Source organism: Mastigoproctus giganteus, chromosome 2 (assembly GCF_048544385.1).
Source record: "Mastigoproctus giganteus isolate SK-2022 chromosome 2, ASM4854438v1, whole genome shotgun sequence".
NCBI lineage: Eukaryota > Metazoa > Arthropoda > Arachnida > Uropygi > Thelyphonidae > Mastigoproctus > Mastigoproctus giganteus.
The window spans coordinates 217,494,861-217,509,667 of NC_143576.1; the positions used below are offsets into that span (position 1 = coordinate 217,494,861).

General features: G+C 38.3%; 1 protein-coding gene across 1 annotated transcript in view; it reads right to left on the bottom strand.

Moving 5' to 3' along the window:
* LOC150090096 (uncharacterized) overlaps window positions 1-14,807 on the bottom strand; it is a 141,346-nt gene that overhangs the window by 30,884 nt on the left and 95,655 nt on the right. Inside the window, exon 8 of the mRNA XM_090390173.1 lies at window positions 3,078-3,116. Within this exon, the coding sequence (XP_090246299.1) occupies window positions 3,078-3,116 (39 nt within the window). The remainder of the gene's footprint in view (window positions 1-3,077; window positions 3,117-14,807) is intronic.

Sequence of the window (14,807 nt, forward strand, 5' to 3'; positions counted from 1 at the left end):
TTGCCTTATATAAGGGGATAATCACCTCCTTATCCCTGCCAGAAAAATTCCTGTGTATCATTGACAAGCCACCATGAGCCACTCTTGCAGACCATCTGCCCTGCTCAGAGAACTTCATATCTGCCTGCACAATTATCCCCAGGTCCTTTTCGTTCTCTACCACTGTCAGTGTAGTACCACACAGTTGATACATTACTCTGGGGTTACTGCTTCCCATATATAGTACTTTACATTTGTCAACGTTAAACTTCATTTGCCACCTCTCAGCCCATCTGCTCAACTTTTCTAGAAACTGTTGCAGCAGCGTGCTGTCATTAGTGTCCTTAACAACCCTGTCATCCTTTGTATCGTCTGCAAACTTGGACATTAAGCTTGATGTACCATCATCAATATCATTTATAAATACAGAAAACAACAATGGACCCAACACTGAACCCTGAGGGACTCCACTAATAACATTAGTCCATGATGAGCAGTGTCCATTGATTACCACTCTGTCTTCTCCCACTCAACCATCCCTTTATCCATAGCAGCAATTTGCCTCCAATGCCACACTGCTCCAATTAAAGTGAAAATAATGGCCAGAAAGAGAGAAATCCATTTTATACTCTGTGATCACATATCCATACAATCAGAGTCAACTACAGCTACTTTCTCATGTAATTGTATTGGCTAGCATGCTTATTCAATAAATGATGTTTCTTTTTTATTTCCTAGAGCCATTAAAACAAAGCAAACTTAATCTTGTCTGACATCAGAGCTCATTTTTCACCATATGTGTTATAGCCAAGTTTCCTAAAATTATATCCACAGAAAAGTATCCAATGTAAAAGTGCCTGGGATAAGAAATACCCAGTAGGCTTTACTGTGTATATATACAATAAAGCCTCAGTAATTGAGACAAGTGAGAGTGAAGGATGGGGGGGGGGGGGCACAGAATCCATATTAGTGAAGTTTGAATTATAGAATATAATTACAAGTATAGTAAATATTTTCAAGTTGTAGTTCATAAAAACAAAGAAATTTATTCATATTTCGGCATTACATGTTAATTTAGAGGTTTTAGCACACAAATACGATGAAAAGAAAATAAAGATTTTATAAATAAAGATTAAATATTTACATGCAAAATAAACTTTGAGATCATATCAAATTGAATATGAATAATGCAATTTTTTAAAATAATAAACTTAATTAATGTGTTCAACATTAATTAAATTACATGTAAACAGTCCCTTCCCGATTGTACTGGCTTTGTTGCAGAAATCAGTAATTTTGTTGAATAAAGGTTATACTGTATTGCCATTTCACAGCATCATTCTTTGTTTCTCTTAGAGTGCAAAAATAGTTTTTTGAATTCTTCATCAGGATTAAAAAATTTAATTGGAGTATCAAGGCAGCCTCTGTATTTATGTAATTTTAACTTTCTTTTTCACTTTCTACTTCGCCTACAGATTTCTGCCTTTGAAATGCTGTTATTATTTCTTCTGTCACCGTATGATATCCAGCTTCATTTTTATCTAGCCATGTTCTCTATTATCGTCCATTAATATCCATTTTTGCCATTGTTGTAAGACACATTTTAACACTCTTTATCTTTGATTTCATCTAAATCAGTGAGAACACTGATTTCATTTAGTAGCATTTTCCATGCATTTACTATTGTACTCTGCTTTACTTCATCTTGAAATAAAGTAGAAATTACACATAGCACTATTATGTTATAATTTTTAATACTGGCTACCATATTTCTCCTCATATATATCCTGCTCACTGTCAGCATTTCCAAAAAAACCAGATACTCTTCAACTGTTTTCTTTGGCACCATCATTTACAGCTGAGTATGACTCCATGATCTACAGATCATATCAGGGCTGTGGTACTGAAAAGTAAGAAAAGACAGTTGATACTGCCATTGTTGCTTGATAAAATTTCAATGAAAGAATTTGCGGGTGCATTATCTAACTACCTTAATGTTTTCTTTTGCATTCAATATTTCATTTTGAATGATTTTTCTTTTACTTTGTGAAACCGTTCCTCCCACACACACACACACAAAAAAAAAAAAAAAACCAAGTGTCAGTTAACCAATTCGTGCTTAGGAAAAAAATTCCATTCTGAATAAATAAAATGCATACATAATGCAATCCAACCTATGGAGGGTCTGAATTAATGAGGTTTTATTGCAAATAGTAAACTATTATTCCTTTAAATTAATCTCATTTCATTAATTTTTTAATTATGTACATAACTGTCATAACATAATAAGCTATAAAAATAATATCTGCTATGTGACCAGCATTTCAGGCTTTAACTGATGGAATGCAGCAACTCGATAATGTAATATAATTTACACAAATCAAAAAGTGAAATAATACACAGCTGCATGTTATAAACTTCCATTATTTATGCCTTTATTTGTACATTATCATTATCGTTATTAGCCATATGGTGCAAGGAAGCCTGAGGCTTTTGCTGCACCAGGCAAAAAAAAAAAAAAAAAAAAAAAAAAGATTCCGAGTTACTCTGAGAGAGAGAGAAAGAAGGGAATCACCAAGAAAGAGAAGAATGATGATATCCAACTCAGGACCCTGTGTGTGTGCCAAGCCCATACTCACCAGATGTGATCCCCTGGGGTTAACATATCAGGTTTCACAGATGTAACTAGAATCTCAGTATCATAAATTATGTGAAGGAGGGTTGAAATATTGCTATTTCAATATCGGCAATTTTTTACAATACCATTATATATTTAAATGCACATTAATACATACTATACTTAAAAAAGGATCTTATTTATCATAAAATGTTTCTCACATTTTCTAAACTGTTTTTTAAAACAATGACTCCCTACAACTTCAAAGAAACAGAAAAAATTTATCGACATTGGAACGTTTCTGTGTATTCATTTTGATTAATTTACTGTCATTTAAAATATCTATATACTGTATAAATAAATGGATTTAAATTATAACTGAAGAATAAAAAAGATCATGACAGTAAACTGTTAACTTATTGCATTTTAATTACTACACTAAAAGTGCAGCAATTAAAATCACTAAAAGTTATATACTCACCAGTTGGATCAGAATAAGACCAAATTCCACACTCATCACCTATAAAAGATAAATTATGCATTACAGAAATACAGAAAAGCATATAGACATATGGTTAGAGAATAACATACAGCATTTATAAATATAGTGCTATATGATAGCTGAAAAAATTTTAACATATATTTTTTAAAAAAATTTTAAATACTTTTTTACAACTGACTCCATGTAATAAAATAAATCTATGAAAAACTAGCATGCTTTCCTCTGATCTGAAGAATGGAGTTTCCATAACCATATTAAAAAAAAAAAAAGAAGAAAATAAATCTGTATAACGATAATTAGTGGCATATTCATATATGTGCAAGTTGTACAGCTGCACACAGTCTTGAGCCTGGGGTGTAGAGGCAAAAGAAAATGAGAGGGGCATCATCAGATAAATAAAAAATAAATTGTGTTGCCAAGGGTTCAAGTAGGGCTCACAATACCGGTATTTCGGTATTTTTAATTTATGAAACCGGGATAAATACCGGTATTTCGAAAAAAAAAAAAAAAAAACATTTTTCGCAATAAATTTTGATGACAATTGGGTGCAATAAAGTAAGGAAAAAACAAGTTACTTAAATTCACGTTTTAAATCAAACTTTTATTACAATAATAAATATTCTAGCAAAAATTATTAAACATAGTTATTCTAAAAACAAAAAAATAAGCATCCGCACTACCTGTCCGAATAAAGTGAGCTCGAAACTCAATAGTATTATCGTTTAGACTGGATCTAATTTTGGTACATATTTAATTGTACTACCAGGCCTACTGCCACTGATGGAAATATTTCCGTAATGATGTTTTCGTTATTCCTTAAGTGTTTTATTTCTACACACACTATACTCACTGAGAGAAATATATTTGTAAGATTTTGTCTTACAGTTTCATGGCGTTTTCTGGTTTCCGTTGCATTTGTACTGTGTATAACAATCCCTCATTTGCAAATTCAGCAGTATTAATGATTTACTGTTGTCGATTTTATAACCTTTATGCGAATAAATCATAAACAATTATTTTTTAAATTAGTACCGAAAAACCGATATTTTTGTACCAATACCAGGATTTGAATACCGGAAAAAAAATGACCGGGATCCCGGTATTCGGAATCCCGGTATTTAAGTCCTAGGTTTAAGCCCATACATCTAAATCTACTAAACGATGAATTAATTCAGCAGACTCTCCTTTAACAAACTTCAAAGAAACTGTATTTTCACAAAGTGTAATAGCAAGGACCGCCAAAAAGTAAAACTTTATTTGTACACTTATCTCCCTAATTTTTTTAACAAAAGGTTTAAATGTCATATTTTTTAAATAAAATTTTATCATTTGTTTCACGCAGTCAAATGAAACTGTAATTATTACTATTGACGTAATTAATTTTTTTTCTTACTTTTAACAGTAGCATAAAATTCTTTCAAGATTGTTTTACATTATAAAGAGTTCTGCTCTTACTCAATCAAGCATTGACTCAATTTCTTTCACCTGTCCATAAATTCTTCATGAAAAAACGACACTAAACCGAATATCATCATATCACTAAACGTAAAATTTATGTGGGGAATATTTCCAGAGGGCAATGCCAAATAAAAGCAAAAGAGTGGCATAATACTGCAGTTCAGAGACAATAGTACGGTATATTTATTTTACCATCAACGATGTAAGATTACAGTCTGTCTTGCCGAAGGGTAAAACATACTACAATGGTAACTGAAAAGTAAAATGCTCTACATATAAATAATACAAAGCATGTACTGAAATATGTTAAATCGTCATTTTTTTTCGACATTTTATTATTATTATTATTATTATTATTATTATTATTATTAGCTATATTGTGCAAGGAAGTCTGAGGCTTATGCTGCACCAGCCAAAAAAAAAAAAAAAAAAAAAAAAAAATTCCCCAGTTACCCTGAGAGAGAGAGAAAGAGAGAGAGAGAGAGAGTCAAAATATGACGCTCTCTCTCTCTCTCTCCTTCTCTCCAGCTCAGGACCCCGGGTGTGCCAAGCCCATACTCACCAGATGTGAACCCCTGGGGTAATTACATAAGAAAATTCTCCTCCACCCCTACTTCCTCTGCCTTAAAGCTAAGGAAAAGATACTTGCTTCTTGTGCAAATAGTAATAAAGATTGCTGGTCTCTGGCCAAAGATAATAGCCACAACTTCTGTCCAACCATACTTGCACCTGTAACATACAGACAGTAATAAACTGCATCCTTGTCTAAAGATAAAGCTGATTTATTGGCATCCTACTTAAACCGCATCACAAAAAAAAAAAAAAAAAAAGCAACCTAATTTATCCATTCCCTCTAATAATTCTCAATAAAATCTAACAATACAAAAATAAATAAACACGTAGAGGCACACCATAACTAAAAACATTCAGTTCAGGGCGGTTACGTTTTAATTCCTCAAGTAAACCACAAATAAGGTTCAACACACACCTGACAAGTTCCTTATAATCCACATGACGGAAAATGTTCAGCAACAGCTCAGCTGGAAAATCTTCCATCACAAACTATTAGAAACAAGACTGTACATATAGTTTTAAAGCACAGTTAGTATCATGTACCACGTGGAAATCACTTCCAATTCGAAAAAAGAGAGAGAAGGGAAATATATATACAGTATATATAGCATTAGCATTAGCATTAGTAGAGGCATATGATGCAAGAAAGCAAGCTTATTCAGCATCAGCCAAAAAAAAAAAAAAAAAAAAACAACAACCACTACTCCCATTTCACCCCTCCGTTCGTTCGAAATACCTGTCCAGCTGAGCCTTAAATTTGTTTAGGCTATCAACTTCAACAACAAGCGATGGGAGTCTATTCCACAAACCAACTGCGCGCTGGCTAAAGGCAAATTTCCGCACATCTATCCGACATCCGTCCTTCCTCAATTTGAATTTATGCCCTCTCAGGTGATTATTCTGAGCAAGAGGAAGAATCCCATCGGCATTGAGCATGCTCAAGCCATTCAAAGCCTTATACACCTCTATCAGATCACCTCGCCGATGCCTAGTCTCCAGGCTCTGTAATTTGCAAAACTTAAGCCTTTCTTCGTAAGAGCAACCCTTTGTTCCATTCACTAATCTTGTTGCCCTTCTCTGTACTCGTTCCAGCAGCTCTACATCCTTCTTGAAATGAGGCCTCCAGACCTGTATACAGTACTCAAGGTGTGGCCTGACCAATGCCTTATACAAGGGAATAATCACATCCCTGTCCCTGCTAGAAAAATTCCTGTATATCATTGACAAGACACCATGAGCTACTCTTGCAGCTCGTCTGCACTGCTCAGAGAACTTCATATCTGCCTGCACAATTACCCCCAGGTCCTTTTCATTCTCTGCCACTGTCAGCGTAGTACCACAGAGTTGATACGTTGATCTGGGGTTACTGTTTCCCATATGTAGTACTTTACATTTGTCAATGTTAAACTTCATTTGCCACCTCTCAGCCCATCTGCTCAACCTTTCCAGATCCTGTTGCAGCAGCATAGTATCAGTAGTGTCCTTAACAACCCTGCCAACCTTGGTATCATCTGCAAACTTGGACATTAAGCCTGATACACCATCATCAATATCATTTATAAATACAGAAAACAACAATGGACCCAACACTGAACCCTGAGGAACTCCACTAATAACATTAGTCCACGTTGAGCAGTGTCCATTGATTACCACTCTCTGTCTTCTGCCACTCAACCATCCCTTTATCCATAGCAGCAATTTGCCTCCAATGCCACACTTCTCCAATTTGTGCAGCAGTCTTCCATGCGCAACAGTATCAAAAGCCTTTCTAAGATCCAAATATATAATATCAAAGTTATTCCCTGCATCCAGTTCTTTTGTGACTACATCATAGTATCCAATCAAATTAGTCAGACAAGACCTGCCCTTAACAAAACCATGCTGTGTCTCAGCTATAACTGAATTCTTGTGCAGATGATTCTGCAGTGCTTCTTTAACCAGTGTCTCCATTAATTTTCCTGGAACCGAAGTTAAACTAACAGGTCTATAATTACTTGTGTCAGCCTTTGATCCTCCTTTGTGAATTGGGGTTACATTTGCACATCTGCAGTCCATGGGTACCTCCCCTGAGTCCAAAGAAGCTCTCATAATTATGGCTAGGGGTTTGCTTACTTCCTTTGCTGCCTCCTTTAATATAACTGGATAGATCCCATCCACCCCGGGTGCCTTCTTTATGTTTATCCTCAACAATTTCTCCTCCACTTTCCTCTCAGTTATTAGAAAATCATCTAGCTCACTGCCAATGTTTACTTCACCTACGACATTCCCCTTCCTGAATAACTCCTCATGTGTGAATGTAGATGCAAAATACTCGTTTAGATTGTTAGCCACCTGAGCTGGATTCTCAACTGTTGAACCATCAACATCCAGTGGACCAATCTGATTCATCCCTTTCCTTCTTGAATTTAAATAGGTAAAGAACTCTTTTCTGTTTTTCTTTGCATCCTTTGCCAAGGATTTCTCATAATCTGCCTTTGCCTGCCTAATCTCCTTTGTAACTTGGTTACAGACCAACTTGCCGACCGGGCTAGCCGTGTGGGTAAAGTACCTGCCCGGCAACCCAAAGGTCGCGGGTTCGATTCCCGCCTCGGGCTTGGATCAAAGTACTGCAAAAACCTTGGGAGGTGCAATATGGCCACAGAAGCCGATGCGCCAACAACTACCAAATCAAATCAAATCAACAGACCAACTTATATCTATCATAGGCTTCCATGTCACCCATTAATTTGTATGTATCCCATGCATTTTTCTTCTCTGCCATATGTCTCATTAGTTCATCTGACAACCATTTAGGCCTGAACCTTGAACAATATTTCTTGGTTGGTATGTAAAGCCTGGTAGCTTCCAAGATTAGTTCCTTGAATGCTTCCCATTTTGAATTTGCTGTTGGTAACATCATCAGTTGGTCCCACTGTATAGAATTTAAATACTGTCTCAGACCATTATAGTCGCCTTTACGAAAGCAAAAACCCTTCCCTTTACCTCTGATGGTAGTTACCTCCTTGAGTAAATCTGATGGTAGTTACCTCCTTGAGTAAATCAGCACATTGTGATCATTGCCACCCAGTGGTTCCTTTATCTGCAGATTCCTAATGCATGAAGAATCACTACTGATAATCAGATCAAGACTATTACTCCCTCTATTTGCCTCCCGAACATGCTGGTGTAGAAAACAATCATCCAATAAATCCACAAAAGCCTTGCTAGTGTGTGAATGACCAACCCACAAATTCCAGTCAATATCTGGGAAATTAAAATCCCCCATTATAAGACTCTCTGATTTACTGGCCCATTCTATTTCCCTGTACAGTATCTTATTATACTCATCAGAGTCATTAGGCCTATAGCACACTCCTACTCTCAATTTTGATTTACATATGCTTATGTCACACCAAACTGACTCGACACTGCCCTGTCCATCAATGTCGACTGGCTTCACTTCCTTGTATTTTATGTGTTTTTTAACTAATAGCATAACCCCTCCTCCCGACCTGTCCTGTCTATCCTTTCTATACACATTGTACTCCCCAAATTCCAGTTCTGCATTCCTTATATCTGTGTGACACCACGTCTCTGATATCCCAACAATATCTGCCTTTGATGTTTTGAGCAATACCTCAAATTCATCAAATTTATTTACTAAACTCCTAGCATTAGTGTACACGCAAGTATACATGCACCTGTTTCTATTCTTAGCTACCCTAACACAACCCATGTGTTTACTTGTACCGCAATGACTTCCAGCAGTCTCTGAAATATCCTGCATCTTGTTTTTCAGGCTTCTGCTCATTCCAATAGAAGCAGTGCAAGAATCTCTTTCACCTCTGCCAGTGGCTACTGTTAATCCATTAGTCTTTGTCTCCCCCCAAGCTAGCAGTTTTCCGACCCACCTAACACTGCCTCGATAGCATCAGCAAATATTCTTGCACCCTTTCTATTTAAGTGTATCCCATCCCTGTAGAAGCAATCTCTCCTGTTAACAAGTACATTCCAGGCTGAAAAAAATTCTACCCCTTGAGCCTTGCACAATCTTTCCAGGGCCGAATTGATCGACAAGGCTCTCATCATATACTCCCTCTTATCGTGTCTGGGCAGAATTGCAGACACTTTCAAATTCAACCCTACTTCACAGCTTTTTTTCAACAGTGACCTGTACTTGTTAAGTAATTCCGCTGATCTCCTACTCTTAATATCATTAGTGCCAACGTGTACAACTATATCACCTTTTGTGCCCTTAAAAGATGATATCTGCTCTACAACGTCATCAACCTTTTCCCCTGGCAGACATACCCTGGTCCTGTTCCACCTATCCTTTTTACAAAGCATGTTCCCCGTTTCCCTGACAATAGAGTCACCAACAACTACTAGTTCCTGTGGGACCAGCGCATTCTGCCTTGGGGGCTGCCTCTGTGTTGCAAGATGACCAAGTGCAAGCTCTGCACTTGGTCATATATAACGAATAACACTGGTAAAGTAGAGACCTTAAATTCCCTCTCTGCATTTCCAAATGCATCAACAAGAAAATAACACGCTAGATATTTTTATTTAAAAACATTTTCACGGATAGAAAACACAAATTTGTGTGTAGACAAAACTGCGCCTCCACTGACATCAACACAACAGAAAAGTCACAGAGTAGTGCTAGGTGACAAACGCCCCCGCAGATCATTTTCCCATAAACGCAAGTAAATACAGTATGTATTCCTGTTTCTGACAAAGCATCTATTGATCTGTTAAAAAGCGAAAAAAAAAAAAAAATCACTCTCCATAGAGTTTCAGGCCATACAACCTTTATAGGTTGTATGGCCCAAACGGGGTATATGAAGAACTAGCTTTAATTAAAGAATTCAGAAACACATACCAAAGCAATCAGTACTTTCTCACCTTTACGCTAGTAAATACGTAAAAATAACTAAATGCACAAGGTATAATACGTTAAGAGTAAGAGTAAGAGTTTAATATCTATATAACATCGGTGTAGAGACACCATAGATAAGAAACTCTTTAGAAACTACGATGGTAGTGCGGGAGGCATCATTTGCTCTGTATCTCATATTCTGCTCTTCCTCCACAACGAGTTGCCATGGTATTGTACTACCTCGAATAAGTAACGCTTCACTGATAGAGAAAAGTATTGTTACTTATTCTCAGTGAGTACCACCACCCAGACGGTACCGTTTTTAAATATGGTATGGGATAAAGTTCTCGGTTATCCTCATACTATCCCTATTAGACTTAGAAAAGAGGTAAAGATGTAGGAAGGTGATAGTAGGAGAGGTAGAGGAAGGAAATGCCGTAGAAGGAAGAAATGGACAGTTGCTCCTTCAACTCACACTCAACGCTCATATATTCCTCGAATAGGCAACGCTTCCCCCGTAGAGAAGACTGTTGTTACCTATTCTCGGAAACTTCGTGAATATCAGGCTCCCCCGGCGACCGTTTCAAGGCTATTGTGAATTTAATGTGGAAAAAAACCCATTGGACCAGATCTATTAAATCAAACAAATGAATAAAATTCAAACCATTTGTCCCTATTAGACTTAGAAAAGCAAAAAGGTAGAGGAAAAGTAATAGTAGTAGTGGAAGATGAAAAGAAACATGTCGAAGAATGAAAGGGACAGTAACTCTTCAACTCACACCACTCAAAAACTCAAATTCCTCCAATAGGTAACGCTTCCCCAGTAAAGAAGACTGTTGCTACCCATTCTCGGAAACTCCGTGAATATCAGGCTCCCCAGACATGTTTCAAGGCTATTTGTATATGTGTGGGATAATAGCTCTACTATCCACTTGTCCCTATTAGACTTAGAAAGCAAAAAAAGGTAGAGGAAAAGTAATAGTAGGAGTGGAAGAGGAAAAAGAAACATGTAGAAGAATGAAAGGGACTAACTCCTTCAACTCACACCACTCAAAAACCTCAAACTCCTAGAATAGGTAACGCTTCCCCAGTAGAGAAGACTGTTGTTACCCATTCTCGGAAACTCCGTGAACACCAGGCTCCCCAGACATGTTTCAAGGCTATTTATGTATGTATGTGAATATCTACTCGAATATCCACTTGTCCCTATTAGACTTAGAAAAGCAAAAAGGTAGAGGGAAAGTAATAGTAGGAGTGGAAGAGGAAAAGAAACGGTGTAGAAGAATGAAAGGGACAATAACTCCTTCAACTCACACCACTCAAAAACTCATAAACTCCTCGAATAGGCAACGCTTCCCCAGTGGAGAAGGCTGTTGTTACCTATTCTTGGAAACTCCGGACATCATCAGGCTCCCCCTGGCGGCACCGTTTCAGGGCTATTTGGCCCTTCTTCAGTGAGTGGTGCTCTTCCTCGTTGTGAAGGAAGAGCACAATATGAGGTACAGAACAAATGATGCCTCCCACACTACCAACGTAGTTTCTTAAGAGTTATCTATGGTGTATCTACACCGATATTATATAGATATTAAACTCTTACTCTTAACGTTTTATGCCTTGTGCATTTAGTTATTTTTAAATATTATCATATAAACCTTTTGGCATCTCTCATATTGTGTGTTTATCTGCACAACTGGGTTGTGCAGATAAACACACAATATGAGATACAGAGCAGATCCCGAACTAAATCGAAAAATATTCACAAACAAACTTTTGGCGATTCTGGCACTTAAACGTAAAGAAGCTAACAACTATTGCACAGGTTTCCTTGCTTATTTCAATTTTTTTCATTCCTCAGGTCATTGCCTACAGAAGGATGGAACGAACTGAAATCTTTCATCATAAGGGTACCATTATGTGTTCTTGACTAATCTAGTCGCATCTGTTCAAAGACAGTCATATATCCTTATTAAAATGAATCTTCCAGACCTGTAGACAGCACTCAAGATTCGGCCCATTGTCTTAGCAATGGGACAATCACATTTTTATTCCCTTCAAAAGTTACTGTACGCCATGCACAGAAAGGAAAAAGTGTTTACATCTTCACACCTCAAAGAACTTCATGTCCGAATGTACAATTTTCACTAGTATGTTCTCTATCCAATTGAGGGTGATACCATTATTCTTAGATTACTATTACCCAGTTAAAACTCAACTGCAGCTTCTCAACCAATCTGTCTAAATTATCTATTTCTTGCCAAAGTAATATGCCTTGATTCCTGTCAGTAAACACTATACACTGAGAGATCACTGAATTATGACCACCCCCTACGATAACTGAATGTGACCCGTTGACCAAGCGAGGTACGAGAGGGCAGAGTTAGTCGACGTACGTAACATAGATAATGTGTCAGTGGTTCAGTAGGGAGTAAAATTCCGAGTCGTGGAATTTTACTACTTACTGGTGCTGGTCAGATAAGTCACGTTATTTACTCCACACTGTGTTTGTGTACGGATTTGGCGGAAAACAACATGAGGCTCTTGATACTTCATGCAAAGTATCAGAAGTGCAGGCCGGTGGAGGCGGTTGAATGGTGTGGAACATGTTTCACTGAGAGGAACTTGGACCTCTGATGCATGTGGAACAACATATCAGTGGTCTCCGCTATCGTCAACTGCTTGTTGACTGTGTACATCCCGCTAGGTTACACTTTTTCCCGAATGGCGATGGTGTCTTCCAAGATGACAATACGCTGAACTATCGGACATTGTCGTGCAGGAATGGTTTGAGGAACACAGTTCTGACTTCCAGCATATCGATTGGCCTCCGAAATCTTCCGATATCAATTCCATAGAGCACTTGTGGGACAATATGGAAAGGCATATCAGGCGTCTGGATACACCAATCACCTCCATACCTCATTACTGACCGCATTACACAGCTTGGTTGGCCATACCTCCCGAACGCTTCCGACATTATTATTATTATTATTGTTGTTGTTGTTGTTGTTGTTGCTGCTGCTCTTATATTATTTCTCCCTGATTGGGAGATTCCACTCCGTGACGAGTACTGCTACCAAGTACACAGGGTGGTTGTAATGTCTGGTATTACTGTCGGTCGAGAAAATCTCTGACTATCCTACAGGTGTTCATGATTGCGACTTTCTGGAGTTCCTTGTAGGTGTTCTCTGGGAGACCTATTGCTGCTTGGCTGCTGTGTAGAGTCTTTAGTACCATACCATTTGTTGACACGACGATACTTCTTGCATATGCCACATCTCCTTGATCTCATGTCTCAGGTTCTTGTACTTCCTAATTTTTTCCTCATGGGTTTTCTGGACATTGCTAGTGTTCGGTACCGCTATGTCAATCAGGTAGGTAGCCTTTTCCATCTTGCCCACAAGGGTTATATCCAGTCTGTTGTGCGGGATAGTCTTATCCATTATTACGGCACGGTCCCAGTACAGCTTGTGGGATCGGGTCTCCCCTACTGCCTGGGATTAGTACTTGTGTAGGATACGCCTTTCTTTGGCCAACTGGTATTTCCTCGCTAGCTTCTGATGTATTATCCTAGCTACATGTCGTGTCTATGAATGTACTCATTTTAGATACTTTTAAACAGGACAGGCATTAGGATAAGGTCGAGTAGGCACTGGCCTAGGGGTGCCAACGCTCCCTTAGCATTTGTGCAAATTGGTAAGATTACTCGACGGCAGAGGGCGCTATCATTCAAGTGGACTAGGGGCACCATATACCCTTGAGTCGGCCCTGCTTTTAAATGGCGCCTCCGTAGCCAGGTGGGAAGGAGCAGCAGCAGTGCGTAGTACACGCTTCTTGATTAGACCGGGGTTCGAGCCCGTCACCACCAAATACGGAGGATGCGGAAAGGTCAGGGAATGACCACTGCATATCCCAGAGCAATATGGCCTTAGTTGCTAATGCTCCTAAAAACCAAATAACAACAACAACAGTGCTTTTAAATATATTAATTATACAGTATATTTAAAATCAGCCAGTTGGTAAGACTATGTGTAGTACACATAGTCTTATTTTATACAGTTTCGTCCTGGTCAATTCGGCAGGTGACATTTTAGGTACTGTATACAGTTTCGCCCGGTTAGGTAATCCCCTTAACTACAGCATATACAAGGCGCGGCTAAAAATGAAAGGAGAATCGTTGCTTACCAACACCTTACTATTGCGCATGTAAGGTGTAAGGTGTAAGGTATATTGTTGTCATGCGGCCCCAGGGGTTTCCCCCATCTCCGCGTTGCTTTCTTTGTGGGTGTACCAGTTTCCTGGGAATGCCAGAGGTTTAAAAGTGTGTGGGTATTGTACCTGTGTAATGTCGTGTACCGTTGTTCATCTGGTCATTTAGCCGCTGGACCCCTGCTGGAGCCCAGCGTTGCCCCACCTTCGCCCCGTGGAGGCAGACCAGGAAACACCAGTAGACTAAGATTTACTCTGGCAGGTCCTGCCGCTTAATTTCCTGAGATTTCGGCAGCTAGGACCTAAAAAAAAAAAAAAAAAAAAAAAAAACTTATGTACACATACACATATATGCACATATACACAACAGTGATACATAATATATACGCATCCATGCAATCGTAATTACTTTGGATGTTTGCATACAGCACGTGTGCATGCATTCATATGGCAGGAGTAGGGCATTGCGTAGGATAATTAGGCCGAGACTGGGCGAAGATTATTTTTTTGCTAGATTAAATTTAGTGTGTAGGGCGCTCGCGTTGTGTATAGATAGAGTGGGGGAGGGGAGGAAGAAGGTTGGGGGGAAAAGGCAGAAGTATGGGGGACACAGA